General features: G+C 43.1%; 1 protein-coding gene across 1 annotated transcript in view; it reads left to right on the top strand.

Annotated features, from left to right (window-relative positions):
• Positions 1–27,754, top strand: part of LOC143983796 (sterol O-acyltransferase 2-like) — a 433,796-nt gene that overhangs the window by 267,423 nt on the left and 138,619 nt on the right. Inside the window, exon 4 of the mRNA XM_077483886.1 lies at positions 12,256–12,315. Within this exon, the coding sequence (XP_077340012.1) occupies positions 12,256–12,315 (60 nt within the window). The remainder of the gene's footprint in view (positions 1–12,255; positions 12,316–27,754) is intronic.

Raw genomic sequence — 27,754 nt, 5'->3', positions numbered from 1 at the left:
CCCTTCTGGAGAAAAATCTTTAACATTATAGACAAGCTCACCGGCTGCCGGGTTCCCAGATCCCCAACAATAGCTCTTCTCAATGAACAGATTCCAAACTCCCCCACACACCAAGAAGCTGATCCACTTTATTCTAGTAGGAGCTAAACTTACAATTGCAAAAGCGTGGAAACAACCTAATATCTCCATCAGAACTGCACAGAGGAAGATCTCATGGATAATGTCTCAAGAGAAATTATCCAGTATACTATCAGACACCGGCTCCAAATTTGAAGGCATTTGGGAACCTTGGGCTCAGTATATGGGCATTTCCCCTCTCCCTGTTAATAGGACAGGGTGAGACTCCACGATCTCAGCCTACATATACTAAATGATAGACAACACAGAACAGCTTCTACTCCTTCTCCTCCTTCCTCTTTTCTTTCTAATTCTATTCTACTCCTCCTCGCCTATTACCCCTGTTTAAATGGGTTGACATGGATCTTACACAAACCCCATCCTGGAATCGCAGATGCTTGCAAGATCTTTAGGACCGACTCAAGACCAGCATAGGTCACGTGGTGGGGGGGTTCTGGGGTTGGAACCCCCACCCAGCACAGTCTGATCCCCCTGGGGGTGCTGGGTGTATAAAGGGGACTCCCCTGTCCCCTCCTACCTCCGCCGGAGGTTTTCCATAAAAGCATGTATTTCGGTCCCACATACCTACCTCTGGTGAGTCTGTAGCAACAATATGGGGTTCCCCTCACGCCCTAGGTTAGGTTGGGATATTACCATACCAGATCCAGTCGCGCTCTGGTGATACCTCAACTATGTATAGCAAAGTTCTTGTTCTTTCTGTTTTTTTTGTATCTCTCTTAGTGAAGACTAACAATCCATGTTATATCTTAATTCTTGAATACTGTCAACTAATTATCACACATGTATGTATTTGTTTACTTGGAAAAAAAACTTTTTGAAAGTAAATGGCATGACTGGCATGGTCTCTGGTCACTGGTGTGCTCTACACAGAAGCTGAAGAACCCCCAAATATCACAATACATATATACACACACATATATATATATACGCTGTATATAAAATTATTAATTTACTTGTGTATATATTGTTTTGGAAATTTGGATGTATGCTATGCACACAGCCAAATCTCCTGTTTATAATAATTATAACATTTCGTCTAAAATGATATAATACCTTACTTATCAACCCACTCATCCAAATAAACAGACATGGCCATCCTTCTTACATTCTCAGCTGCATCAGCATCACTCCTCCTGGGGGGCAGTGAGCTTGGCTCTTTTATTTACACATATACAGGAAGCCACACCCTGGAGGGTTTGCCTCCAACAGCTAAACCCCTCTTACACAGTTTGTGACCTCACTGGAAAATGAACAACACAGGATGTGAATGACCATATAAGGATATGGCCAAATAAAGACATGACACAGAATCAATGCATTTATACAGTAACCAATGAATGATGACTACAATTCCGCTGACAGAAATCCTTAATATACATTGTTCCAGAGAACAATGCATACCTGGATTATGCTACCCTTCCTTGTGGATGGAAGGTTATCTATAGGTGCACGCTGCGAATCTCAAAATGTGCTGATCAGACACAGCAATGAGACAATGAGCGTACATCGGTCCATAACCATAATCCTTGCAGAGCAAACATATCCCCTCAGACCATTGTCTGTGCAAAGCACAGGGGCCCTTTTGCCGTCGGACATACCCCCACTCTGCAAACACCTCTCTCCAAACAACAGGAAGTTTACCACTACCTAACAGGTCTCAACCAGCATCAGTCTGCCCCAGTTAGCTCTTTAGAGCAGGCTGGGGGAGAACGAAAACTAGGGGGACTCTTATGACAATATATTAAAATACATCTTTAAATTTTCCACAACAGTTCCTCATTTTGTCATATGATCCCATATGTCCCTTGATGAAACTTGATCTTCTTCTTACACCTGGAAATGAATCAGTTCTTACAGTCCATAAAAAGGAAAACACGGTTTGACCTGTAGACTCTGTTCTTCAGGAGAGATGACATGGTGAGATGTAGTAATCGCCATTTGGTCTGGGATCCTCTGTGTCTTGTACGTGGGTTGGGCTTTGGGGCGTCTCATTGAGGAAGATGTGCTCATCTGCTCGGGCTCTGGTCACGCGTCCAATCAGGCAACAGGATCATGGCATATAGAAGGAATAGAAACAAAAACAACATGAGTAAATATACCCCTACTTCCTTCAACTATGATCCTCTGCAAAAAAATAAATAAAAAATCCCCACAGATTCCCAGACCCTTTAGAGGATTCCAACCTTCACTAGCTATAGCTCTGCCTCTGGCTTTGCTTTTTAGGGATCTGAACCTTATCCATATGGGCCTGAACTTTGTCACTAGTATCCCCGGTCCAGGTATAGCAATCTTTACTTATGAATTCTCAGAAATCCCAGAAATCCCCCTTGGACTGTGAGAACTTCCTTGTAGCTTCAACAGTTATATGAAAATATCCCATCCTCAATGGATGAAAAATTGTTCAATTGTTTCATAAGCTCAAGCCCCCACCACGTACAAGCAATTCCCTTCTAGCTGTCCCTGCCATTCTTACCCTCTCTCGCGCCATCAGATCCTCACGATCGGCCGAAACATAAGATGCTGGGACGAGATTCACCAGCACATATGAACCTCTTGCCTTAGGGGAATTATTTATAAGCTGTAGATCCACATTAATACCAAACTAAAGTTGAAACACGCTTGTGGGCTACCTAGTTATCCTGATACCAAAGCTGGCAAGAACCAGAGCTATTGTTAAAATGATAATTAATTTTACCCTCTAGAAATGTATTCTTAAATTCTATTGACAAGTGTCTGTTTGGATTTTACTAGTTTGTCAAAACTCTTCACACCAATAGGAAAGTCCTATATATCATGTACCGCTGTCATTTCTGGGGTACTAGAGCTCAGTGGAGACTCAGAGTAGACCCATCCGTGTGACCTGTTCACTTTCTTAGCTAGTTGGAAAATACATTTTAAAAATATAAATAAACAAAGATACTTCTTATCCTTTTGGTGTAGTTGAGCAGCTTCTTGCAGTGGGTGGCGTGGACCCAGTTGTCCCGTCCTCTTTACAATGACCCAGTCACCTGTCACAAACTTGGCTAGAATTAAAGCAGCTAGTATTATTGGCTTGAAAAATTTTCATTTTCACCACTCTCACCCCCCCTTTTTTCCCTCCTCATTACAAAATGAAGGAAGACATGCAGGGTCCAGAATGATGCTGGAAAAAAACAGTGATACTTTTACCTTCTTATACACCTGTACATACACTTTCAGAAACTCCTTGGACTTGAAAAGATACTTACCGTATTTATCGGCGTATAACACGCACCCCAAGTTTAGGAGGGAATTTTAAGGAAAAAACTTTTAGGAGGGAAGTTTAAGGAAAAAACAACAACTTACATTTAAATGGCCAGCAATGCAGCCTTATCAGTGTCCATCTGAAGCCTTGTCAGTGTCATTTGCATCCTTGTCATGCAGCCTTGTCCATCATTGCACCCTTGTCAGTGTCATATACAGCTTTGGCATGCAGGCTGTCTATCATTGCAGTCTTGTACATCATCGCAGCCTGTCTATCATTGCAGCCTTGTCCATCATTGCAGCCTTGTCATGCAGCCTTGTCCATCGTTGTCCCCTTGTCAGTGTCATTTTCAGCCTTGTCAGTTTTATTTTTAAAAATGGCACCGCCGAGATATCCTGTGTATCTCGGCGGCGCTCTGTAGTTCTTGGCCACCTTCGGCCATTCTCGTCAGCTTTCGACCACCTTCAGCCCTTCTCGTCAGCTTTCGGCTGCTCTCAGCTGTTCTTGGTGGTTTTAGAAAGCCGCCAAGAAGGGCCGAAGGTGGCTGAAAGCCGCCGAGAAGGGCCGAAGGCGGCCGAAAGCCGCTGAAAGCCGCCCAGAGGCTCCATAATAGTGGAGGATTGGCGTATAACAGGCACCCGTGATTTTCCCCTGACCTTAAGGGGAAAAAAGTGCCTGTAAATAAATAAGGTATACACAAAGGTTATTGCTCTATCCTTCATATTTAACCTGCAAAGTATGGTAAACAATATAACATTCGTGCACATTGGTAAATTGTCTATGACATTCCTCAAAATTTGTGACCTCACAGGAAAATGAACAACACAGGATGTGAATGACCATATAAGGACATGACCAAATTAAGACATGACACAGAATAAATGAATTTATACACTAACCATAGAATGATTACTACAATTCCGCTGATAAAAATCCTTAATATACATTGTTCCAGAGAACAATGCATACCTGGATTATGCTACCCTTCCTTATGGATGGAAAGTGGGAAAGGGAGCTATAATTCAGTTGGGGCTTGGAGGCCTGGCACTCGGCACACTTCAAATCCTTTAAGGGGATCCTGAACACATCAATCACAGAGGCCAGTATACAAGTTATATTAAGGTGGTATTATACCTCCTTCAGACTGGCCTCTATGTATGCCTCTGCAGACCCTCTGTGCTTTAGAGGATGTCAACTCACAGGAAATGGTAGGAATGCCCCAGGATATGCCCCTTCTGGAGAAAAATCTTTAACATTATAGACAAGCTCACCGGCTGCCGGGTTCCCAGATCCCCAACAATAGCTCTTCTCAATGAACAGATTCCAAACTCCCCCACACACCAAGAAGCTGATCCACTTTATTCTAGTAGGAGCTAAACTTACAATTGCAAAAGCGTGGAAACAACCTAATATCTCCATCAGAACTGCACAGAGGAAGATCTCATGGATAATGTCTCAAGAGAAATTATCCAGTATACTATCAGACACCGGCTCCAAATTTGAAGGCATTTGGGAACCTTGGGCTCAGTATATGGGCATTTCCCCTCTCCCTGTTAATAGGACAGGGTGAGACTCCACGATCTCAGCCTACATATACTAAATGATAGACAACACAGAACAGCTTCTACTCCTTCTCCTCCTTCCTCTTTTCTTTCTAATTCTATTCTACTCCTCCTCGCCTATTACCCCTGTTTAAATGGGTTGACAGTGGATCTTACACAAACCCCATCCTGGAATCGCAGATGCTTGCAAGATCTTTAGGACCGACTCAAGACCAGCATAGGTCACGTGGTGGGGGGGTTCTGGGGTTGGAACCCCCACCCAGCACAGTCTGATCCCCCTGGGGGTGCTGGGTGTATAAAGGGGACTCCCCTGTCCCCTCCTACCTCCGCCGGAGGTTTTCCATAAAAGCATGTATTTCGGTCCCACATACCTACCTCTGGTGAGTCTGTAGCAACAATATGGGGTTCCCCTCACGCCCTAGGTTAGGTTGGGATATTACCATACCAGATCCAGTCGCGCTCTGGTGATACCTCAACTATGTATAGCAAAGTTCTTGTTCTTTCTGTTTTTTTTGTATCTCTCTTAGTGAAGACTAACAATCCATGTTATATCTTAATTCTTGAATACTGTCAACTAATTATCACACATGTATGTATTTGTTTACTTGGAAAAAAAACTTTTTGAAAGTAAATGGCATGACTGGCATGGTCTCTGGTCACTGGTGTGCTCTACACAGAAGCTGAAGAACCCCCAAATATCACAATACATATATACACACACATATATATATATACGCTGTATATAAAATTATTAATTTACTTGTGTATATATTGTTTTGGAAATTTGGATGTATGCTATGCACACAGCCAAATCTCCTGTTTATAATAATTATAACATTTCGTCTAAAATGATATAATACCTTACTTATCAACCCACTCATCCAAATAAACAGACATGGCCATCCTTCTTACATTCTCAGCTGCATCAGCATCACTCCTCCTGGGGGGCAGTGAGCTTGGCTCTTTTATTTACACATATACAGGAAGCCACACCCTGGAGGGTTTGCCTCCAACAGCTAAACCCCTCTTACACAGTTTGTGACCTCACTGGAAAATGAACAACACAGGATGTGAATGACCATATAAGGATATGGCCAAATAAAGACATGACACAGAATCAATGCATTTATACAGTAACCAATGAATGATGACTACAATTCCGCTGACAGAAATCCTTAATATACATTGTTCCAGAGAACAATGCATACCTGGATTATGCTACCCTTCCTTGTGGATGGAAGGTTATCTATAGGTGCACGCTGCGAATCTCAAAATGTGCTGATCAGACACAGCAATGAGACAATGAGCGTACATCGGTCCATAACCATAATCCTTGCAGAGCAAACATATCCCCTCAGACCATTGTCTGTGCAAAGCACAGGGGCCCTTTTGCCGTCGGACATACCCCCACTCTGCAAACACCTCTCTCCAAACAACAGGAACTTTACCACTACCTAACAGGTCTCAACCAGCATCAGTCTGCCCCAGTTAGCTCTTTAGAGCAGGCTGGGGGAGAACGAAAACTAGGGGGACTCTTATGACAATATATTAAAATACATCTTTAAATTTTCCACAACAGTTCCTCATTTTGTCATATGATCCCATGTGTCCCTTGATGAAACTTGATCTTCTTCTTACACCTGGAAATGAATCAGTTCTTACAGTCCATAAAAAGGAAAACACGGTTTGACCTGTAGACTCTGTTCTTCAGGAGAGATGACATGGTGAGATGTAGTAATCGCCATTTGGTCTGGGATCCTCTGTGTCTTGTACGTGGGTTGGGCTTTGGGGCGTCTCATTGAGGAAGATGTGCTCATCTGCTCGGGCTCTGGTCACGCGTCCAATCAGGCAACAGGATCATGGCATATAGAAGGAATAGAAACAAAAACAACATGAGTAAATATACCCCTACTTCCTTCAACTATGATCCTCTGCAAAAAAATAAATAAAAAATCCCCACAGATTCCCAGACCCTTTAGAGGATTCCAACCTTCACTAGCTATAGCTCTGCCTCTGGCTTTGCTTTTTAGGGATCTGAACCTTATCCATATGGGCCTGAACTTTGTCACTAGTATCCCCGGTCCAGGTATAGCAATCTTTACTTATGAATTCTCAGAAATCCCAGAAATCCCCCTTGGACTGTGAGAACTTCCTTGTAGCTTCAACAGTTATATGAAAATATCCCATCCTCAATGGATGAAAAATTGTTCAATTGTTTCATAAGCTCAAGCCCCCACCACGTACAAGCAATTCCCTTCTAGCTGTCCCTGCCATTCTTACCCTCTCTCGCGCCATCAGATCCTCACGATCGGCCGAAACATAAGATGCTGGGACGAGATTCACCAGCACATATGAACCTCTTGCCTTAGGGGAATTATTTATAAGCTGTAGATCCACATTAATACCAAACTAAAGTTGAAACACGCTTGTGGGCTACCTAGTTATCCTGATACCAAAGCTGGCAAGAACCAGAGCTATTGTTAAAATGATAATTAATTTTACCCTCTAGAAATGTATTCTTAAATTCTATTGACAAGTGTCTGTTTGGATTTTACTAGTTTGTCAAAACTCTTCACACCAATAGGAAAGTCCTATATATCATGTACCGCTGTCATTTCTGGGGTACTAGAGCTCAGTGGAGACTCAGAGTAGACCCATCCGTGTGACCTGTTCACTTTCTTAGCTAGTTGGAAAATACATTTTAAAAATATAAATAAACAAAGATACTTCTTATCCTTTTGGTGTAGTTGAGCAGCTTCTTGCAGTGGGTGGCGTGGACCCAGTTGTCCCGTCCTCTTTACAATGACCCAGTCACCTGTCACAAACTTGGCTAGAATTAAAGCAGCTAGTATTATTGGCTTGAAAAATTTTCATTTTCACCACTCTCACCCCCCCTTTTTTTCCTCCTCATTACAAAATGAAGGAAGACATGCAGGGTCCAGAATGATGCTGGAAAAAAACAGTGATACTTTTACCTTCTTATACACCTGTACATACACTTTCAGAAACTCCTTGGACTTGAAAAGATACTTACCGTATTTATCGGCGTATAACACGCACCCCAAGTTTAGGAGGGAATTTTAAGGAAAAAACTTTTAGGAGGGAAGTTTAAGGAAAAAACAACAACTTACATTTAAATGGCCAGCAATGCAGCCTTATCAGTGTCCATCTGAAGCCTTGTCAGTGTCATTTGCATCCTTGTCATGCAGCCTTGTCCATCATTGCACCCTTGTCAGTGTCATATACAGCTTTGGCATGCAGGCTGTCTATCATTGCAGTCTTGTACATCATCGCAGCCTGTCTATCATTGCAGCCTTGTCCATCATTGCAGCCTTGTCATGCAGCCTTGTCCATCGTTGTCCCCTTGTCAGTGTCATTTTCAGCCTTGTCAGTTTTATTTTTAAAAATGGCACCGCCGAGATATCCTGTGTATCTCGGCGGCGCTCTGTAGTTCTTGGCCACCTTCGGCCATTCTCGTCAGCTTTCGACCACCTTCAGCCCTTCTCGTCAGCTTTCGGCTGCTCTCAGCTGTTCTTGGTGGTTTTAGAAAGCCGCCAAGAAGGGCCGAAGGTGGCTGAAAGCCGCCGAGAAGGGCCGAAGGCGGCCGAAAGCCGCTGAAAGCCGCCCAGAGGCTCCATAATAGTGGAGGATTGGCGTATAACAGGCACCCGTGATTTTCCCCTGACCTTAAGGGGAAAAAGTGCCTGTAAATAAATAAGGTATACACAAAGGTTATTGCTCTATCCTTCATATTTAACCTGCAAAGTATGGTAAACAATATAACATTCGTGCACATTGGTAAATTGTCTATGACATTCCTCAAAATTTGTGACCTCACAGGAAAATGAACAACACAGGATGTGAATGACCATATAAGGACATGACCAAATTAAGACATGACACAGAATAAATGAATTTATACACTAACCATAGAATGATTACTACAATTCCGCTGATAAAAATCCTTAATATACATTGTTCCAGAGAACAATGCATACCTGGATTATGCTACCCTTCCTTATGGATGGAAAGTTATCTATAGGTGCACACTGCGAATCTCGACGTGTGCTGATCAAACGCAGAAGAGACAATGAACATACATCGGCCCATAACCGATCCTTGTAGAGCAAACATATCCCCTCAGATGATCGTCTGTGCAATAAACGGGGTCCTTTCGCTGGCGGACATACCCCACTCTGCAAACACCTCTCTCCAAACAACAGGAAGTTTACCACTACCTAACAGGTCTCAACCAGCGTCAGTCTGCCCCAGTCAGCTCTTTAGAGCAGGCTGGGGGAGAACGAAAACTGGGGGGACTCTTATGACAATACATTAAAATACATGTTAAAATTTTCCACAGCAATATAAAATATATTACATTTTTTGTTGATTTGAGAAGACAAAATTTAATGGACGAAATTGAAGGCTTTTTTCAGATTAAATTAGTTGACTTGATGGTGTAATTGAATGCTCTGACAAATGTATGTCCAACTTGTGGATATAATATGCAGTGGCTTATCAGTTACTAAGCTTCTAGCTTCAAAGATTGGCCATTATCTTAATTTAATACATCACAATAATACATCATAATTTAACCACTTGAGCACTGGAAGATCTTCATGACCAGGCCGTTTTTTGCTATTTTACACTGTACTACTTTTTGCTATTTTACACTGCGCTACTTTAAGTAGCAGTTGCACAGTCATGCTCTCTATCCAAACAAAAATTTATATAATTTTTTTTTCACACAAATAGGGCTTTCTTTTGGTAGTATTTGATTACCACTGTTTTTTTAATTATTTTTAGTATATAAAATGCAAACGGTGAAAAAAAAAAAATTACTTTATGTTATAAAACATATTCAATAAAAAGTGTAAAAATTGGCCAAAATGTATTCTGTTACATGTCTTTGGTAAAAAAAAAAAAAAAAAAAAAATCCCAATAAGTGTATATTGATTGGTGTGCGTAAAAGTTATAGCATTTGCAAACTATGGTATACAGTGTCTTGAAAAAGTATCCATTCCCCTTGAAATTTTCCACATTTTGTCATGCTTCAACCAAAAACATAAATTTATTTTATTGGGATTTTATGTGCCACTAACACAAAGTGGCACATAATTTTGAAGTAGAAGGAAAATGATAAATGGTTTTCAAACTAAAAAAAAATCTGAAAAATGTGGAGTGCATTTGAGTCAATACTTTGTAGAACCACTCATCGGTGCAATTACAGCTGCAAGTCTTTTTGGGTATGTCTCTACCAGCCTTGCACATCTGTCTCTAGATGTGAAATTTTTGCCCATTCTTCTTTGCAAAATAGCTCAAGCTCTGTCAGATTGGATGGAGAGCATTTGTGAACAGTCATTTTCAATTGTTTCCACAGATTCTCAATTGGATTTAGATCTGGACTTTGACAGGGCCATTCTAACACATGGATATGCTTTGATATAAACCATTCCATTGTACTGTAGCTCTGGCTGTATGTTTAGGGTCATTGTCCTGCTGAAAGTTGAACGTTCGCCCCAGTCTCAAGTCTTTTGCAGACTCTTACAGGTTTTCTTCTAAGATTGCCCTGTATTTGGCTCCATTCATCTACCCATGAACTCTAACCAGCTACCCTGTCTCTTCTGAATAAAAGCATTCCCACAACATGATGCTGCCTCCACCATTTTTCATGGTGGAAATGGTTTTCCACCACACATAGCATTTTGCTTTTAGGCCAAAAAGTTACATTTTGGTCTCATCTGACCAAGGCATGTTCTTCCACATGTTTGCTGTGTCCCTCACATGGCTTCTCGCAAACTGGAAATGGGACTTCTTATGGATTTCTTCTTGCCACTCTTCCATAAAGGCCAGATTTGTGGAGAGCATGACTAATAGTTGTCCTGTGGACATATTCTCCCACCTGAGCTGTGGCTCTCTGCAGCTCCTCCAAAGTTTCCATGGGCCTCTTGGCTGCTTCTCTAATTAATGCTCTCTTAGCCCGGCCTGTCAGTTTAGGTGAACTGCCGTGTCTTGGTAGGTTTGCAGTTGTGCCATACTCTTTCCATTTTTGGTTGATGGATTGAACAGTGCTTCCTGAGATGTTCAAAGCTTGGGATATTTTTTTATAACCTATCTCTGCTTTAAACATCTCCTTAAAGTGGAGGGCCACCCTGAAAACCAAAAAATGTTAAAAATGACAAAAAAATCTAAAAAAAATAAAATGAGAAAAAAATTTTTTTTTTACTTACCAGAAATGCCTGTTGCTAGGCACTTTATCCTAATCTTCCTCTTCCTCCTCCGCGGAGATCTTCTGTCTTCTGTCTTCGTCGCGGCGTTTTCTGGGTAATGGGTCGCGCTGTGTTCTGGGAACTGTGTGTTCCAGAACACAGCGCGTTCCATTCAGAAAGCGCTGCGGGACTCGCGCATGCGCAGTAGTTCCGGGACTCGCGCATGCGCAGTAGGAAACGGGCAGTGAAGCCGTAAGGCTCCGCTGCCTGTTTCCCTTACAGGGAATGGCGGCGCCGGGACCCGAGAGCCGAGGGACGGCTCGGCCTCGGGCGGCCGACATCGCGGGCGCCCTGGACAGGTAAGTGATTTTATTAAGTCAGCAGCTGCAGTGTTTGCAGCTGCTGACTTTTTTTTTTTTTTTTTTAAACTGGCCCTCCTCTTTAACTTTATTTCTGACCTGTCTGGTGTGTTCCTTGGCCTTTATGATGCTGTTTGTTCACTAAGGTTCTCTAACAAGCCCCAGAGGGCTTCACAGAACAGCTGTATTAATACTGAGATTAAATTGCACACAAGTTGACCCTATTTACTAATTAGGTGACTTCTGAAGGCAATTGGTTCCACTAGATTTTAGTTGGGAGTATCAAAGTAAAGGGGACTGAATACAAATGTGTGCCTAATAAGGTGTAATGTGTATTGTTTTTGACTAAACCTCTCTGTATTTGTGATCCCTACAGTTACAGTGTGAATGGGACACACATGAAACAATTGTTTTCTGTGTATCCCTGAGGTTTTGCAGTGCAGTAAAATGTCTGCCATTGTACAATGTGTGAATTAAGCCTCAATGAGACATTTCTAAAGTAGTACCTGTTATCTGTTGTATTTTCATTTTTTTCTAATTAGTGATCACTAATGGGGATTAGAGTATTGTGATATTATACAACCATAATCCATTCCCTATTGGATGTAATAACTATTCTTTTTCCATTTGGCATCCAGTTAGGAGAAAATGAAATCAAACTTTTGTTTTGCCATTTGCTATGTTGTTATGTAAAGTTACTGCATTTTCTTTTGTACATAATATACTTTATATTAAAATACATTGTATTGCTGTTTGTAATTTAGACCCCAGGAATCAATGTCTAAAAGAAGGAAAACATTTGTGCATCGTGCTTCCCTGCTGGAGTAAGTGGACATCTCCAATCTTTTTTTATTATATTAGTTTCCTGTGTTAGTGAGCAGACAGAGACACGGTACCCCGGTTAAATTGTATTTATGTTTTTATAAGTAGATGTTAATGTCTGATATTTATAACTATAATGTAATATTTTTAATAAAGGCTTAAGGCATTTTTTGTGCTCATTTTGGATCAAATAGTAAAAAAAAACAAAAAAACAAGAAAGTAGACCTGGTAGAATGATAAAACGCTAAGAACCTATGGCAAGTATACAAAAAATGAAATAAAAGCCAAGATCCAAAGCACTGTACCAGTTATAGCATTTATAGAGTTGCCACTTATGCCTACAAATTGGAATCAGCTTGTATAAGAGATCAAGATTTTACCAAATGATTTGCAAAGCTTTCAGTCAGTTTCAAACTTAATGTGATTGTAGCCGTATTCAGTTTCAAGCAACTGTTTTGAAGCCTTCAACTCTAGGTTGAAAAAATCCACCGGTTTCAAACGTGATGACGTACAGCACATACGACGGGACTAGAAAAAGGAAGTTCAAACCTCAGTACGCCACCCGTTGGCCTCCTTCTGCTAATCTCGTGTTTATCTCGTGTTAGTAGAAGTTTGGTTAGAGACGGTTCACACTTTTCCAACTTCAGCTTATTTCGATCATTTTCTGCGGTTCAGTTTGTGCTTGTGGGATTGTACCTGGCTTTCAGTGTGTGTTCGTCAGTGCGTGCCTGTATATCAGGCCGTTCTGGTCCGCTCGTTTCTGTTCTTCAGGTCGCTCTTCACAGGCCTCGCTGTTCTTCAGTGCATTTGTTTACCGTATATACTCGAGTATAAGCCGAGATTTTCAGCCTCTTTTTTGAGGCTGAAAGTGCCCCCCTCGGCTTATACTCGAGTCATCGCTGTCTGCCCGCTCGATCAGCGTGTCGAGCAGACAGACAGCGGCCATTCTATTCAAAAGCCGCGCCTCCGGCTCCGCCTTCGCCTGTGATAGGCGGAACACTGAATTTCCCAGCAGCCTGTGTTCCGCCTATCACGGACGTCGTATCATCCTCGTACTACGGACGAGGATGATACGACGTCTGTGATAGGCGGAACACAGGCTGCTGGGAAATTCAGTGTTCCGCCTATCACAGGCGAAGGCGGCGGCGCAGCTTTTGAACTTTACAATGGCCGCCGACGAAGAGGGCACGGGACGGCACGGCACGGGACGGGACGGGACGGGACGGGGGCAAGGCAAGGCACGACACGGGACGGATGCAAGGAGGCAAGGCACGGGACGGAGGCAAGGAGGCAAGGCACGGGACGGAGGCAAGGAGGCAAGGCACGGGACGGAGGCTCGGGACAAAGGTAGGCTGGACACACACACACACACACACACACACACACACACACACACACACACACACACACACACACACACACGGATGGAGACACACACAGGGATGGATGGATGGATGGATGGAGACACACACACACAGGGATGGATGGATGGATGGATGGATGGAGACACACACACACAGGGATGGATGGATGGATGGATGGAGACACACACACACAGGGATGGATGGATGGACACACACACACACAGGGATGGATGGACGGACACACAGGGATGGACGGACACACAGGGATGGACGGACACACAGGGATGGACGGACACACACACAGGGATGGACAGGCATGTCTCACCCTCGGCTTATACACGAGTCAATAAGTTTGCCAGTTTTTTTGGGGGTAAATTGGGGGCCTCGGCTTATATTCGGGTCGGCCTATACTCGAGTATATACGGTAAGTTTGTTTGTTTGACAAGCCAATCATTTTGAAGCCAGGGTGCGTGGATGTACTCGTTCTCGAGTTCACGCTGTGTGGGGGCTTGGTGTTGGGGTTAATGCTTTGACCCAAGCCCAGTCCATGAACAGGGCGAGGAGGAGTTCATGGACAAAGAATTGGCTGCGCCAGAGTGACCAATTTCCGCATATGCCTTTGCTTCGCGAGATCCATGAGAATAATCCTGAAGATTTCAGGAATTATCTCAGGATGACGGACCCCATTTTTTTCACCATCTGCTGGCTTTGCTGACCCCTTATATCAACAGGCAGGATACCTGCTTGCGGCAAGCCATCACTCCAGAGCAGAGGCTAGTTGCCACGTTGCGCTACTTGGCGACAGGGAGAAGCCTTCAGAACCTCAAGTTCACGACAGGCATCTCCCCCAGGCTCTGGGGATCATTATCCCAGAGACCTGTTCTGCCATTATTCAGGTCCCGCAGAAGGACTATATTAAAGCGGAGGTCCACCCTAAAATGGACCTTCCGCTCATCGGATTCCTCCCCCCCTCCGGCGCCACAATTGGCACCTTTCAGGGGGGAGGGGGGTGCAGTTACCTGGATAATCCAGGTAACTGCACCCACTTCCGGGCTAGCTCTCTGCGGAAAGGGGCGTACATTACGCCCCTTTCCGCAAGTGCCCGCCCCCTTCCGCAAGTGCCCCGCTGCCTGCTGGGAAACACACAGATCCCAGAGGCAACGGGGACCGTCCTCATTGCGCAGCACGGCTCGCGCATGCGCAGTAGGGAACCGGGAAATGAAGCCGAAAGGCTCCATTTCCTGATTCCCATACCCAAGATGGCGGCGGCAGCACTCGAGTGTCGATCTAGAGATCGGCTTCGGGTGCCGACATCGCGGGCGCGCTGGACAGGTAAGTGTCACTATTTTAAAAGTCAGCAGCTGCAGTATTTGTAGCTGCTGACTTTAAAAAAAAAAAAAAACGCGGAGTCCCGGCGGACTCCCGCTTTAAGGTAAGTTTCATCCTTTAACATTACATTATATGTATTTCATGTTTGCTAATGTCTTGTATTAATTTCATCATTACCTAATTACCATGATTGGAATATGCTGTGAATGTCCCCTTTTATCTTCATGCATGCATGTTTTTATTTTTAAACTCCTTTTTTGGTCTACATTCATATTTGCCTTCACTAACCTACAGTAATAGCCTAGTCCCTTTAACAATGTATATTGTCAGCTCCATTGCACTGCTTTCTCCGAACCACCCCCTCAAAGTGTAATGTGTGGTCTTTAAAGAATTTAGAACCCTTCCCCACCCCTCAAATGTCTCCAAGTGTAATGTGTGGTCTTAAAAGAATTTAGAGCCCTCCCCCACCCCCTCAAATGTCTCCAAGTGTAATGTGTGGTCTTAAAAGAATTTAGAACCCTCCTCCACCCCCCCCCATACAATTTTATCAATGGGCCATCAGAGGGGGTGAGGAATTTGATAAGTGGGCCTTATATTTTTGAGTTTTTTTAAATACTACTTCTAAAAATGTTTATACTGCTCTTGTGCAAGAATGTTTTTGTATAATCTGCTTGCAAAGTTATGTTTGCAAGTACTTATCATTTTTTTTTCTTGTTTGACTCCACAGTTTCCTTCCACGCCAGAGGAATGGCAGACTGTGGCCTCCCAGTTTACTGACCGTTGGGACTTTCCCAACTGTGGAGGGGTGATTGATGGGAATCATGTTTGCATTGTGCCACCAGCCCATTTGGGGTCTTACTACTTACTAATTTACAAGGGGTTCCATAGTGTAGTGTTGATGGTGGTGGTGTCAGCACAATATGATTTTATGACATAGGGACAAATGGCCGGACGGAGGAGTCTTCGCCCAGATGGAGTTCTGCCAGCGTCTCCAGACTGGTGGCCTGGGATTTCCACCCGATGCCCAGAATGTTGAGGGACTCCGCTTTGTATTCATTGCAGATGAAGCCTTCGGTCTGGGCGAGCACCTGATGAGGCCGTTCCCCCAAAGGCCTCTCAGGAGGGTTTTTAACTACTGGCTGGCCAGAGCGAGAAGCGTTGTGGAGAATACCTTCGGGATAATGGGCAGCTGGTTCCGTTTGTTTCTCTCAGCCATCAATATGGTGGACTATAAAATCAATCATGTAATCCTGTGCTGTTGCATACTCCATAATTTTTTTACAAAAATTTTCTCAAACATATATTACTTCAGTTGGGCCCGGGCCGGACTTCCAGAATCTGTACTCACAGGCCTGGATACTGGACGTACTGGCTTGGCCCCCCCAAACTGCCTGTCAATTGCGGGACAGATATGTCAATTATTTGAATGGTAGGGGGGCCATTACAATGCCAGAACATATTTAACATTTAAATTAATAAAAAATCAGTTTTATGATAAAATCTTGAGTTTTTATTCTTGTTTGCTTTTCTTTTTGGCTGTCTCCTAGGTTGTCCTAGTGCACTTGTAGTACCAAGTTGATTTCTGTCATGGGAGGGATGCCTAACAGAGGCATCCAGCACAGAGTAATCAGATCAATGGGCTGCACTAAAAGAATTAGGCTCAAAAGGTAAATGAAAACATATATATTTATTAAGGATAAAGACACACGTGCAAACCAAACACAGCAAACCATGAACAAGCAAGAATGCAAATAATACACAGCAACCCCAAAACCCTAACCTAACTACCTAACTAACTATATATACACATGGAAAGGGAACACATATATAACAAGGCAGGGATGAGAGACAAGGGGAACAGGAGGCCAGGTGGAGGAAGCAGAAGCAAGGGGAGCCAAGGCAGGAATCAGGGGACAAGTCTCAGGAACCAGGAACAGGAAACAGAGTCCAGGACAGGGCAGGAAGCAGATCAGGAACAGGTTTCTGGCAACGGATCAGATCAGGCAGGGACAAGGCTTGCAGGAAGGAATTCTGAAGCAATGAGCCTCAGTGAAGGGCAGGCTTATATACTTCCAAGCAATTCCACATCAGGTGCAGCTAGATCACTAGAATGTCCATTTGCTGGGAGACACCCGCTGGTGACCACCAGAACTGCAACCTTTGATGGAGAAAGAAACAGTGATACCAGCAGGCGATCCAAGCAATAACACTGTTCCTGACAATTTCCCTTTAGTAAATAAGCCCCTTTGTCGCTGAAAACACAAAATGAATTACAAAACTAGTATTGAGTATTGAAAGAAGAAGCCACACACATTGTTGTCATTTAAATTTTTTACTTTGTGCACATTCAAACATGTGCGTTTTTTGAAAACGTCCTTCAATGTTTTTGTTATTTTTTTGGCATTTATATTTTTTACTCAATATAAAAAAAATGTATTTGTTGGGAACAATATTTTTTTTTTGGTATTGTCTGCATTATTTTTTTTATAAAAATGTTTATTTTAAAACAGGGTTTTTTGGAAAAACTAACATACCCAACTCTGAAACTTACAAAGTTCAACATGTAAAAAGCTGCAGGTGATGTCACCCAGGTAAAAGCCAAATTTTTAAGATGCACACAAATTGGGAGTCCAAATGGGTAATGTCAACATGTGCTATCTCTCAGCATGGGGGATCAATGGACGTGTATTGTTGTTACAATCCCTTCCTCTCACCTACTAGCATTAGGAAAGGGTTGCAAACAAAAAACGCGTACATTGAGATCCCCTGATGGCAGATAGCACATGTTGACACACCAAAAGAGAACAATGTTCTAATTTACAAAGGAAATGAAGAACATGATTGATTGTGTTTTAGGGAAAAAGGGATTAGATTCTCCCCAAAACATTGATCATGTTCTTCATTTCCTGCTGCATGATGTTAAGCCGATTTCTCATGCTGTCTAGGTGATTGCGCATTTCATCAATGTGCCCATTCCAGGCCATGATCTGCATAGTCTTTTGGCGCTGTTGGTGGTAAATGGGTCTGCCGCTTGCCCTTTTACAACCAGAACATCACCTAAAATTTTTGAAAAAATATGTATTTAAAAATATGCAGGCATAAATAGATTACCTTAAGCTGGGGTGTCAGACACTCGCCTGGTGGGGTGCAGATCTCACCCACTTCCTCCACCTCTCCTTGCTACAGATCCTCGGGGGGGCTTGGGCTGATTTGCCAATCTTGTTGGCGATGTGGGGGGTCCCTGGTGTCCTCTGAGTGGTGTTCTCCGAGTCTTTTCTCCCCTATGAGAAACAAAAGATATACTTGCCACACAGATATTTGAGTCCAGAAATAGGAATATGAAACATTGCTTTGAAGTGGTGTACAATTGTCTGTTTGGAAAAAGATCCAAGTTGAAGACATGATTCAAATTCCCTTTTAAATCAACTGCAAAACTTATGTTTTTTGCCCAAGTTTCACAGACGGAGATAGCTCAAGTATCCCCGGGAGCCCCTGTGTGGATTACCCTAAAAAATGTTCTCAGGTGTCCCACACTACACTAGTGCTCCTGAGTCCAGATGTAGAAATAGCTGATGTGTCCTCTCCTTACATTACACTGAATCAAGTTTTCCAGTCATTCTAGTTTCAAAGACGTCTACACAACAATATCCTAAACTTCTTTTAATAAGACAAATTATCAAAACCAAAATGCATGTATAACCCTGTATCAGCTAAATACATTGTATTTATTGACAAATGAACGATATTTACAAACATTGTATGTATTGGCAAACTAACGATATTTACGAACGATCGTATAAACGGAACAGTACAGTGCAACAGTATAAACGATAAGCACATGGATCAGCATGCAAATTAAGTATCAGAATAAGAACACAACAACAAGTACTTACTTTTCTTAAGCACCTTCTTGATTCTTTGAAACTGATCTGGCTCCTTAGTTTTAAGGTCAGACCAGCGCTTTCTTAATTGGTCTTTAGCCCGTCGTGCCCCAAATTGCTGCTCCAGAGTGGTCACAACTGAGGACATTATTTGTTCCTTCCGCAAATTGGGTCGGGTGTACGGACCATTTTTGCCATCATAGTCCTCCCTTCTCAAGATGTCCACCATCTCCACCATTTCTTCAAAGGCCATGTTGGTGGCCTTAAATCTCCTCCTAAATCTGAATGTTTGGGGCCCCAGGCTTTCCTCCGCACTAGTTCTTGAAAATGTCTCCGCCATCTTTATGTATATACTCCTACTGCGCAATGAAGAGAGAAGGGGACGACAAAATTTGTCACAAAGAACGTCAGGGGTGGGCGACACAGGCGGAGCTTGACACATGTGCAGTGTATATAAAGCTAGTATGCTGTCAAATGGAAGTAGCGAGCGTCCTAAACGAAGGTAAGATTTAAACCTGGCCCATCACAGTGGCCTATACTGCTTCAAAATTGAGGCTTATATTGGGATAGGATACTGAGAATTTTTGGACATTGGTGTTTTTGTTTCTTATCTGTGTGTGTTGTGTGTGTGTGGTGTTTGTGTATGTGTGTGTTTTTGTGGTGTGTGTGTGTGTGTGTGCCCTATATTGGGATAAAGCTAATACTGTGAGTTTGGACTGCCATTAGTGTTTTTGTCTTGTGTATTGTCTTTCAGAAAAAATTAATCCCTTTAAGGAGCAGGAGTTTTTGAGTCATTTTATTGACCTATATCAAGCTAATCGAAACCTGTGGGAGGTCAAGCACCCCTTGTATTTCAATAACCAAGCAAGAAAGGCCACACCGGGGACACTTCTGGTGTTTGTGAAGACTCGAGTTCCCCAGGCAGACATTAAGTTGGTGTACAATAAAATTGGGATCTTGCGGAATATGTACAGGCGGGAGCACAATAAGATACAGAAGTCCCTCAAATCAGCAGCAGCAGATGAGGTTTATGTCCCCAAGCTGTGGTACTTCAACAAACTCAGTTTTCTCGAGGACCAGACTGAAGCGAGGCAATCGCTTTTGACCCTTTCTTCCACCCCAGCTGAGGCATCCCAGGAAAAACCGGGCCCTTCCATCCTTGAAGAAGTGGATGCCTCCAGCTGGAGCCAGGTATAATTTGTTTGGGAAATAATGACTGTCCTAATATTAATGATGTAAACTAAAATGTATGAATTGCTTACAAATCAATGATTTAATCCCAAAAATTATTATGTATACATATCACTAGACAGTAGTGGCCAAAAATTTTGTTAAAATATTGATGAACAGCTAAAAAAATGCTGAGGTCAAAATGATAGATTTTTATATTTGTTTAAAATTCAATTTGCAAGTCATAAGCTGAAAATTGTGTGTGATTGATGAAGCAAAAAATACAATTATATCCCTTTTTTATACACAGGAGGATCTCAGCCAGGAGGAGGCTGTGCCCAGTGGTAGAGAGGAGGAGGCCGTGCTCAGTGGTAGAGAGGAGGAGGCTGTGACCAGATGCAGGCAGGAGGTGGCTGGGCCCAGTAGGAGCCTCACAGAATGCCAGGTGCCTCCCCTCCACCTTTCCACCAAAAGACCCAGGAGGATGACCAGAACTGAGGAGGAATGACTTGGCCACCAGGTTGATAGAACTGGAGAAGGGCCAACGTCTCCTCTGTGAGGGGCTTTTTTCTGAGGCCCTTCAACAGGGTTTGAGGGGCCAGTTTACAGAAACCAGTCATATTTCTAGTGAAGCCCCTACTATTCATTCTCCTCCTCCTCTTCTTGCCACAACTCCACCACCAGAGGCATAGCCTCCAAGAGAGGCTGCAGAGAAGCATGGAGGGGAGGCTGTAGGGCAGTGTGGAGGGAAGGCTGCATGGAAGAGTCGAAAGTGATTGCCTGGCTTCAGTCTGATCTGAGCAAAGACGTAGGCTGTTGTAGTACCACAGGCTGGGGGAATCATCTGCTGCTGTTCCTGATCTCTGGGAGTCCTGGACTAAATTGTGCTCCCTATTATATGTACTCCGCAAGATCTCAATTTTGTTTTCCACTGACTTGATGTGTGCCCTGGGGGAAAAAAGGCTTCACAAATTCCAAAAATGTCTCCAGTGTTGCCTTCCTCTTTATTTTGTTAACCAGAATAAATGGCTATTGTTTTCCACAAAAATAATGTACTATGTGTTTTTATTCAAAAAGGACAGTTTGTTTGTGAGTAGGCAGGAACATGTCAAAAAGACTATGGGGGTTATTTACAAAAGGCAAAATCGTTTCGCACTACAAGTGCAAACTACAAGTGCAAAGTGCACTTGAAATTGCACTGCAAGTGCACTTGGAAGTGCAATCACTGTCAGGGCTGGACTGGGACAAAAAATTTGGCCCTGGACTTTATCCAGACCGGCCCACTTTAATTTTGCAAACACACACAAAAACAGTATATAAACTATACGCAATTGCGCAAAAGAATAAATTATTAATCAATTACCGTGACCAGTGACAATAAATTATTAATCAATTACCGTGGACAGTGATAATAAATTATTAATCAATTACCGTGACAATAAATTATTAATCAGTTATCGCGACCAGTGACATTAAATTATTAATCGATTACTGTGACCAGTGACAATAAATTATTAATCCGTTATTGTGACCAGTGACATTAAATTATTAATCAATTACCGTGACAATAAATTATTAATCAATTACCGTGACCAGTGACAATAAATGATTAATCAATTACCGTGACCAGTGACAATAAATTATTAATCAATTACCATGACCAGTGACAATAAATTATCAATCAGTTATCCTGACCAGTGACATTAAATTATTAATCGATTACTGTGACCAGTGACAATAAATTATTAATCCGTTATTGTGACCAGTGACATTAAATTATTAATCAATTACCGTGACCAATGACAATAAATTATTAATCAATTACCGTGACCAGTGACAATAAATGATTAATCAATTACCGTGACCAGTGACAATAAATTATTAATCAATTACCATGACCAGTGACAATAAATTATTAATCAGTTATCCTGACCAGTGACAATAAATTATTAATCAGTTATCGTGACCAGTGACATTAAATTATTTAATCCATTACCGTGACCAGTGACAATAAATTATTAATCAATTACCGTGATCAGTGACAATAAATTATTAATCAGTTATCGTGACCAGTGACATTAAATTATTAATCAATTACCGTGACAATAAATTATTAATCAATTACCGTGGACAGTGATATTAAATTATTAATCAATTACTGTGGAAAGTGACAATAAATTATTAATCAATTACCGTGGACAGTGACAATAAATTATTAATCAATTACCATGGACAGTGATATTAAATTATTAATCAATTATCATGGACAGTGGCAGTACATTTACCCCTACCCCCTACCCCCTCCCCCCGCCATGCTGCATATTACAGATATCACAGACATGCCATGCAGCCTGCAGTTGATTATCTTATTTAGTGCTCACTTGATGACACTGGTGAGGTTATGGATTTCTTTGTCCCTGGACCCTGACCCTGTCTGTGCTGCTGTCTGGAGTGGAGTCCTGGATTTGTGGAGCTATGTTCTGGTTCCTCATTCCTCCTCGATGGCGCTTTCTCTTCACTCCCAGGCCAGGCAGCTAAGCTCGGGCTCCTCCCATATCCCCGGGTCGCCTCCGCTCTCCGGCCATGTGTGACATCACGGCACTGGGACAAGGAGGCTGCCAGTAAGGTTAGGGGAGTGAGTGGCAGCGTCACCAGGGGGTGGTACTTGTGTGCCGGCCCAGGTGCTGTGGCGGAGCCGCGGCCGCCGACGGCGTTAAAAATAAAAAACACAATATAACTCAAACTGACAACCGGCCCACTGAGCCAATCAGCCCACCGGGAATCTCCCGGTAGTCCAGAGGGAAGATCTGAAATGAGGGGGAAGCTCTGCTGATTAGTGATGGAGGAACTTCAGACGGGACGTTTCGCGAACGCGGACTGCGAACGAGGCCGATCGTTCGCGAAACGGAACGTTCGCGGCGGGCCCCATTGACTTCAATGGGAGGCGAACGTTGCAAACCTACAGGTCAAATTTGCAGCCACGAAATAATTAATAGCTGTGCAAACATAGTCCCACCACATGGCCAATGACATAACACATGTATGAGGTGAATCTGGGATCGACAACTACAAGCATTCTTTTTTTATATGGGAAATTGTTCTGACAATTCAGGACTGTGGAGCGCATGAAGGCAATGGAGGAGACGGAAGGTCAGGGACCAGGGTAGGCAAAGAGGAGGGTGCAGGAGATGATCACCAGCAGCGTGACATACAGCAATGACACCTGCACCGTGATAGAGTCATCTGACAGCAGCACCGTGATACAGAGCACTGACATCAGCAGCGTGACATACAGCAATGACACCTGCACCGTGATAGAGTCATCTGACAACAGCACCGTGATACAGAGCACTGACATCAGCAGCGTGACATACAGCAATGACACCAGCAACGTGATATACAGCACTGACAGCAGCACCGTGATAGAGAGCACTGACATCAGCAGCGTGACATACAGCAATGACACCAGCACCGTGATATACAGCACTGACAGCAGCACCGTGATAGAGAGCACTGACATCAGCAGCGTGACATAAAGCACTCACACCAGCACCGTGATATACAGCACTGACAGCAGCACCGTGATAGAGAGCACTGACATCAGCAGCGTGACATACAGCAATGACACCAGCACAGTGATATACAGCACTGACAGCAGCACCGTGACAGAGAGCACTGACATCAGCACCGTGATATACAGTACTGACACCTGCACCGTAAGCAGCCCCAGGAGGAAGTCAGCATAGCACAGGGATGGTGGGAGCCCCTCATAATAAGCAGCCCCAGGAGTAAGTCAGCACAGCACAGGGATGGTTTGAGCCCCTCATAATAAGCAGCCCCAGGAGTAAATCAGCACAGCACAGGGATGGTGTGAGCCCCTCATAATAAGCAGCCCCAGGAGTAAGTCAGCACAGCACAGGGATGGTGTGAGCTCCTCATAATAAGCAGCCCCAGGAGTAAATCAGCATAGCACAGGGATGGTGTGAGCCACTCATAATAAGCAGCCCCAGGAGTAAGTCAGCACAGCACAGGGATGGTTTGAGCCCCTCATAATAAGCAGCCCCAGGAGTAAATCAGCACAGCACAGGGATGGTGTGAGCCCCTCATAATAAGCAGCCCCAGGAGTAAATCAGCACAGCACAGGGATGGTGTGAGCCCCTCATAATAAGCAGCCCCAGGAGTAAATCAGCACAGCACAGGGATGGTGTGAGCCCCTCATAATAAGCAGCCCCAGGAGGAAGTCAGCACAGCACATGGATGGTGTGAGCCCCTCATAATAAGCAGCCCCAGGAGTAAATCAGCATAGCACTGGGATGGTGTGAGCCCCTCATAATAAGCAGCCCCAGGAGTAAATCAGCACAGCACAGGGATGGTGGGAGCCCCTCATAATAAGCACTGACTGATTAGCAGACTGTACGTCAGTCCCTATACTGCTGAAGGACTGCTGCAGTATAGGGAAGCGGTCAGCAGTAGTGCACCTCAACCCTATGTATTGTGGACCGATACCAGTCCTTACAGAATAGCAGACTGTACCTCACTCAACCCTATGTACTGTAGCACCCTAGACAGACCAAGTTACCAGTCCTGATAAAGCGCTTTGTGGAACAAGTGAGTTGTGACTGATTAGCAGACTGCAGCAGAAGGGCAGCAGTCAAGTATAATATTCTTTCTATATTTGGAAGAAAGAATATTATACGTGTACAAGCCTATTACCATACCACTGATACCAGTCCTGAAAAGAACCTTTGTGGAACTAATAGTAACAGCTACTGTTTAAACTGACCCTCACTGCCTGACACACTGCTTCCTGCCTGTCCCTATATAAAATGGCAAAACAGAGGCTACTGGAACAATAACTGGTTACTGGGATAGCACTTTTGTGGACCTGATAGTAACAGCTAATGATGATGATGATGACTAATCTGGCTGTCCCTACAACAGCAGCACACAGCGCCCTGTCCCTTTCTCTAAACTGACAAAAGACACTCAGGCTGCTGCAACAATCATTAGCACAGCAAACCTATATACACCTAACACCTATACCAGTCCTGAAAAGAACTTTTGTGTACCAAATAGCTAGCGATTTATCTCTCCCTACTCCACACAGCAACCTCTCCCTATAGTGACAGAAGAAAGAATGTAAAATGGCCGCCGGATCGGGTGTATTTATAAGTTAGGGGGAATGTCCAAGTGTCCATGTGCTGTAATGTCTCAATTGGCTGTCCTGTACCCCATGATGGATGTGTCATCATAGGTCAAAGTTCTTTTACACAGAAAAACGCGGAAGTCCGCCGGGCGAATGGCGCCAATAGTCCGCCGATCGGGCAGATGGCGAACGGCCGGAATTCGCAGCGAAACGACCGCCGGGCGAACCGTTCGGCCATCACTACTGCTGATTTTATCATCCAATCATGTGCAAGCTAAAATGTACAGCAAATGCACTTCCAAGTGCTCTTTCAGCGCAATTTCAAGTGCACTTTGCACTTGTAGTGCTAAATGAATTTGCCTTTTGTAAATAACCCCCCTATGTCAAATTAACAAGGGACACCAACCTCATTAAGGTTCATAAAAAATACAAGATAATAATGTTGTGGTAACTTGAAACTTCAAAAAAAATTAAATGTAAAGCACTAGATTTTTTTCTATTTTTTTCAAAATTGGAAAATATATATTGAGATGAGGATAAATAAGAATAAAGAAGTTTGTGAGAACTCTGTGTGAATATAAGCAGCAAAACAACTATAAAGAAGAAAAGAATGCACTATATTAAAAGATCACAGAATTAGCAGTGTGAGGCTTTCCTCATGTTGTCAGAGGGGGCGGGGTCACACATTTACATTAATGGGTGACCCCACCCCCCTCTGACAACACGGGGAAAGCCACAGGGAAGACCCCGTTCATCAGTGGGGGGTGGGGTCAGAGGTTGCCCCGCCCTCCATTATATAAGAACTGTCACCTGAACAGAAGCATCACACAGTGGAAGACTCCCACTGAGGCGGATCGTGCAGAGGACGAAGCGGAGAATAAGATGCCAGACTAGAAGCCAGGAGGAAGATAGAGGAAGAAGCTGGGGGACAAAGAAATTGCAGGAAGAAGAACACTGAAGGAAGACCAGAAGAAAGTAGATGGAGGAAGAAGCGGGGAAAGAAGAAGAAAAAAAAACGTCTCTTGTTTTTTTAACATTTTTGACACTTTTTTTGTGAAATAATAGTACCAATTCACACGGGTGCATGATCTGGGGGTTCCCTTGTTAAAGGGGGCTTCCAGATTCCGATAATCCCCCTGCCCGCTGACCCCCACAACCACCGGGCAAGGGTTGTGGGGATGAGGCCCTTCTCCCAATCAACATGGGGACAAGGTGCTTTGGGGACAAGGTGCGTTATTTATAGCAAATTACAAATCACACAGAATATCCATAATAAAACAAGTAGCCTTTGTTCTTTGTTCTCTGGCTGCTGAATACAAGAGAATCTTAAAACTTAGAAAAGAAGCGCGTGAAAAAGTTAATTTACAAGAACTCGTGCTGATACAGATTTCTGGAAAGATAAAGAGATATTCAAACTATACATACTGTGTAAAATGGAGACTTGTGAATATAAGATGGATGACAGAAAACAAGATGGATGCTTGGCATAACCATTCAACCCCCTCTTAAAGTCATAAATATGACTTTCTACAGATCCGCAGCCTCCTGAAGTCTGTGGTTCTTTCTACGTTTGTTGTATTAGTTTACATAAAGCTGCAGATTTTGTGTATATGCATGAGAAGGCTGGTATGGTATATTACATTTGCTAATACAAAGCAAACTAAGCTTGAAAATCACGTAGCTTATCAATCCTAACAATAGTACCATGATAATCATAATCACTATGTCCTTTAACCATGAAACCATTCCACCTAAACCCAAACTAGAAAAGGGGTTCCATCCATAATTACCTACATTCCTTGCTTGTTTCATTAATTAATTTACCTGTGTTCAGTGTTGATTAATAACGTCATAGTAGTCTGGGATTTCCAGGCTGGTACTGTGAATCCATGTACAACATTCATAATCCTTGGTCATTTCACATAAATCTGTTAGAGCTGCACTCATGCTTTCAAAAGCTAATTTGTGTAACTCTAGTTGTCTTCTAATTGCTTTGAGCTCGACATTGAGTAGTTCTATAGCTTGGGAGTTTTTTTCCATAACACCATTTATTAAACTAGTGTAGTTATTTAATTTGTCCATCATGGTTATGCCCCATCTTGTCCAGGATGGAAACCATACCCATGCTTTATCGAAGGCAGAAAACATAGGTGGGTTTTCTCTCTTCTATTTATAAGTTAACCTATGTACTGGACTTGAAGTAACTTGTATGTGATGCTCCTGAGTCTGGCCTAGGGCTGACATGCCTGGTAAAAAACTGTGCTAAATAACACCATCCTTTCATTCCTGCAGGGATCCATGGGTAACAAATTTTACCATAGCATATGTATGTATTGTTTCCCAATGAAAAATTTCTTAGAGAACTAAGTTGGGGCTCAGCTCCAGCCTAAAGCGCAACACCAACAAGTTTACCCACAAGTCCCAGAGGTTGTATTCCTGTATGTAGTAAGTTTACTAATGGTGTTGTTAAGGGATTGATTTTTGTAACTACACAACTGACCTGTATATGTAAAATTACTAGTGCGGTTGGGAATACCCTTTGAAATGTTAA

The sequence above is a fragment of the Lithobates pipiens genome, unplaced genomic scaffold, assembly GCF_037356315.1.
Source record: "Lithobates pipiens isolate NorthernLeopardFrog02 unplaced genomic scaffold, aLitPip1_a1.2 Scaffold_16, whole genome shotgun sequence".
Taxonomy (NCBI): Eukaryota; Metazoa; Chordata; class Amphibia; order Anura; family Ranidae; genus Lithobates; species Lithobates pipiens.
Note: the sequence above shows the minus strand (reverse complement) of the source record. Positions and strands in the feature narration are given on the sequence as shown.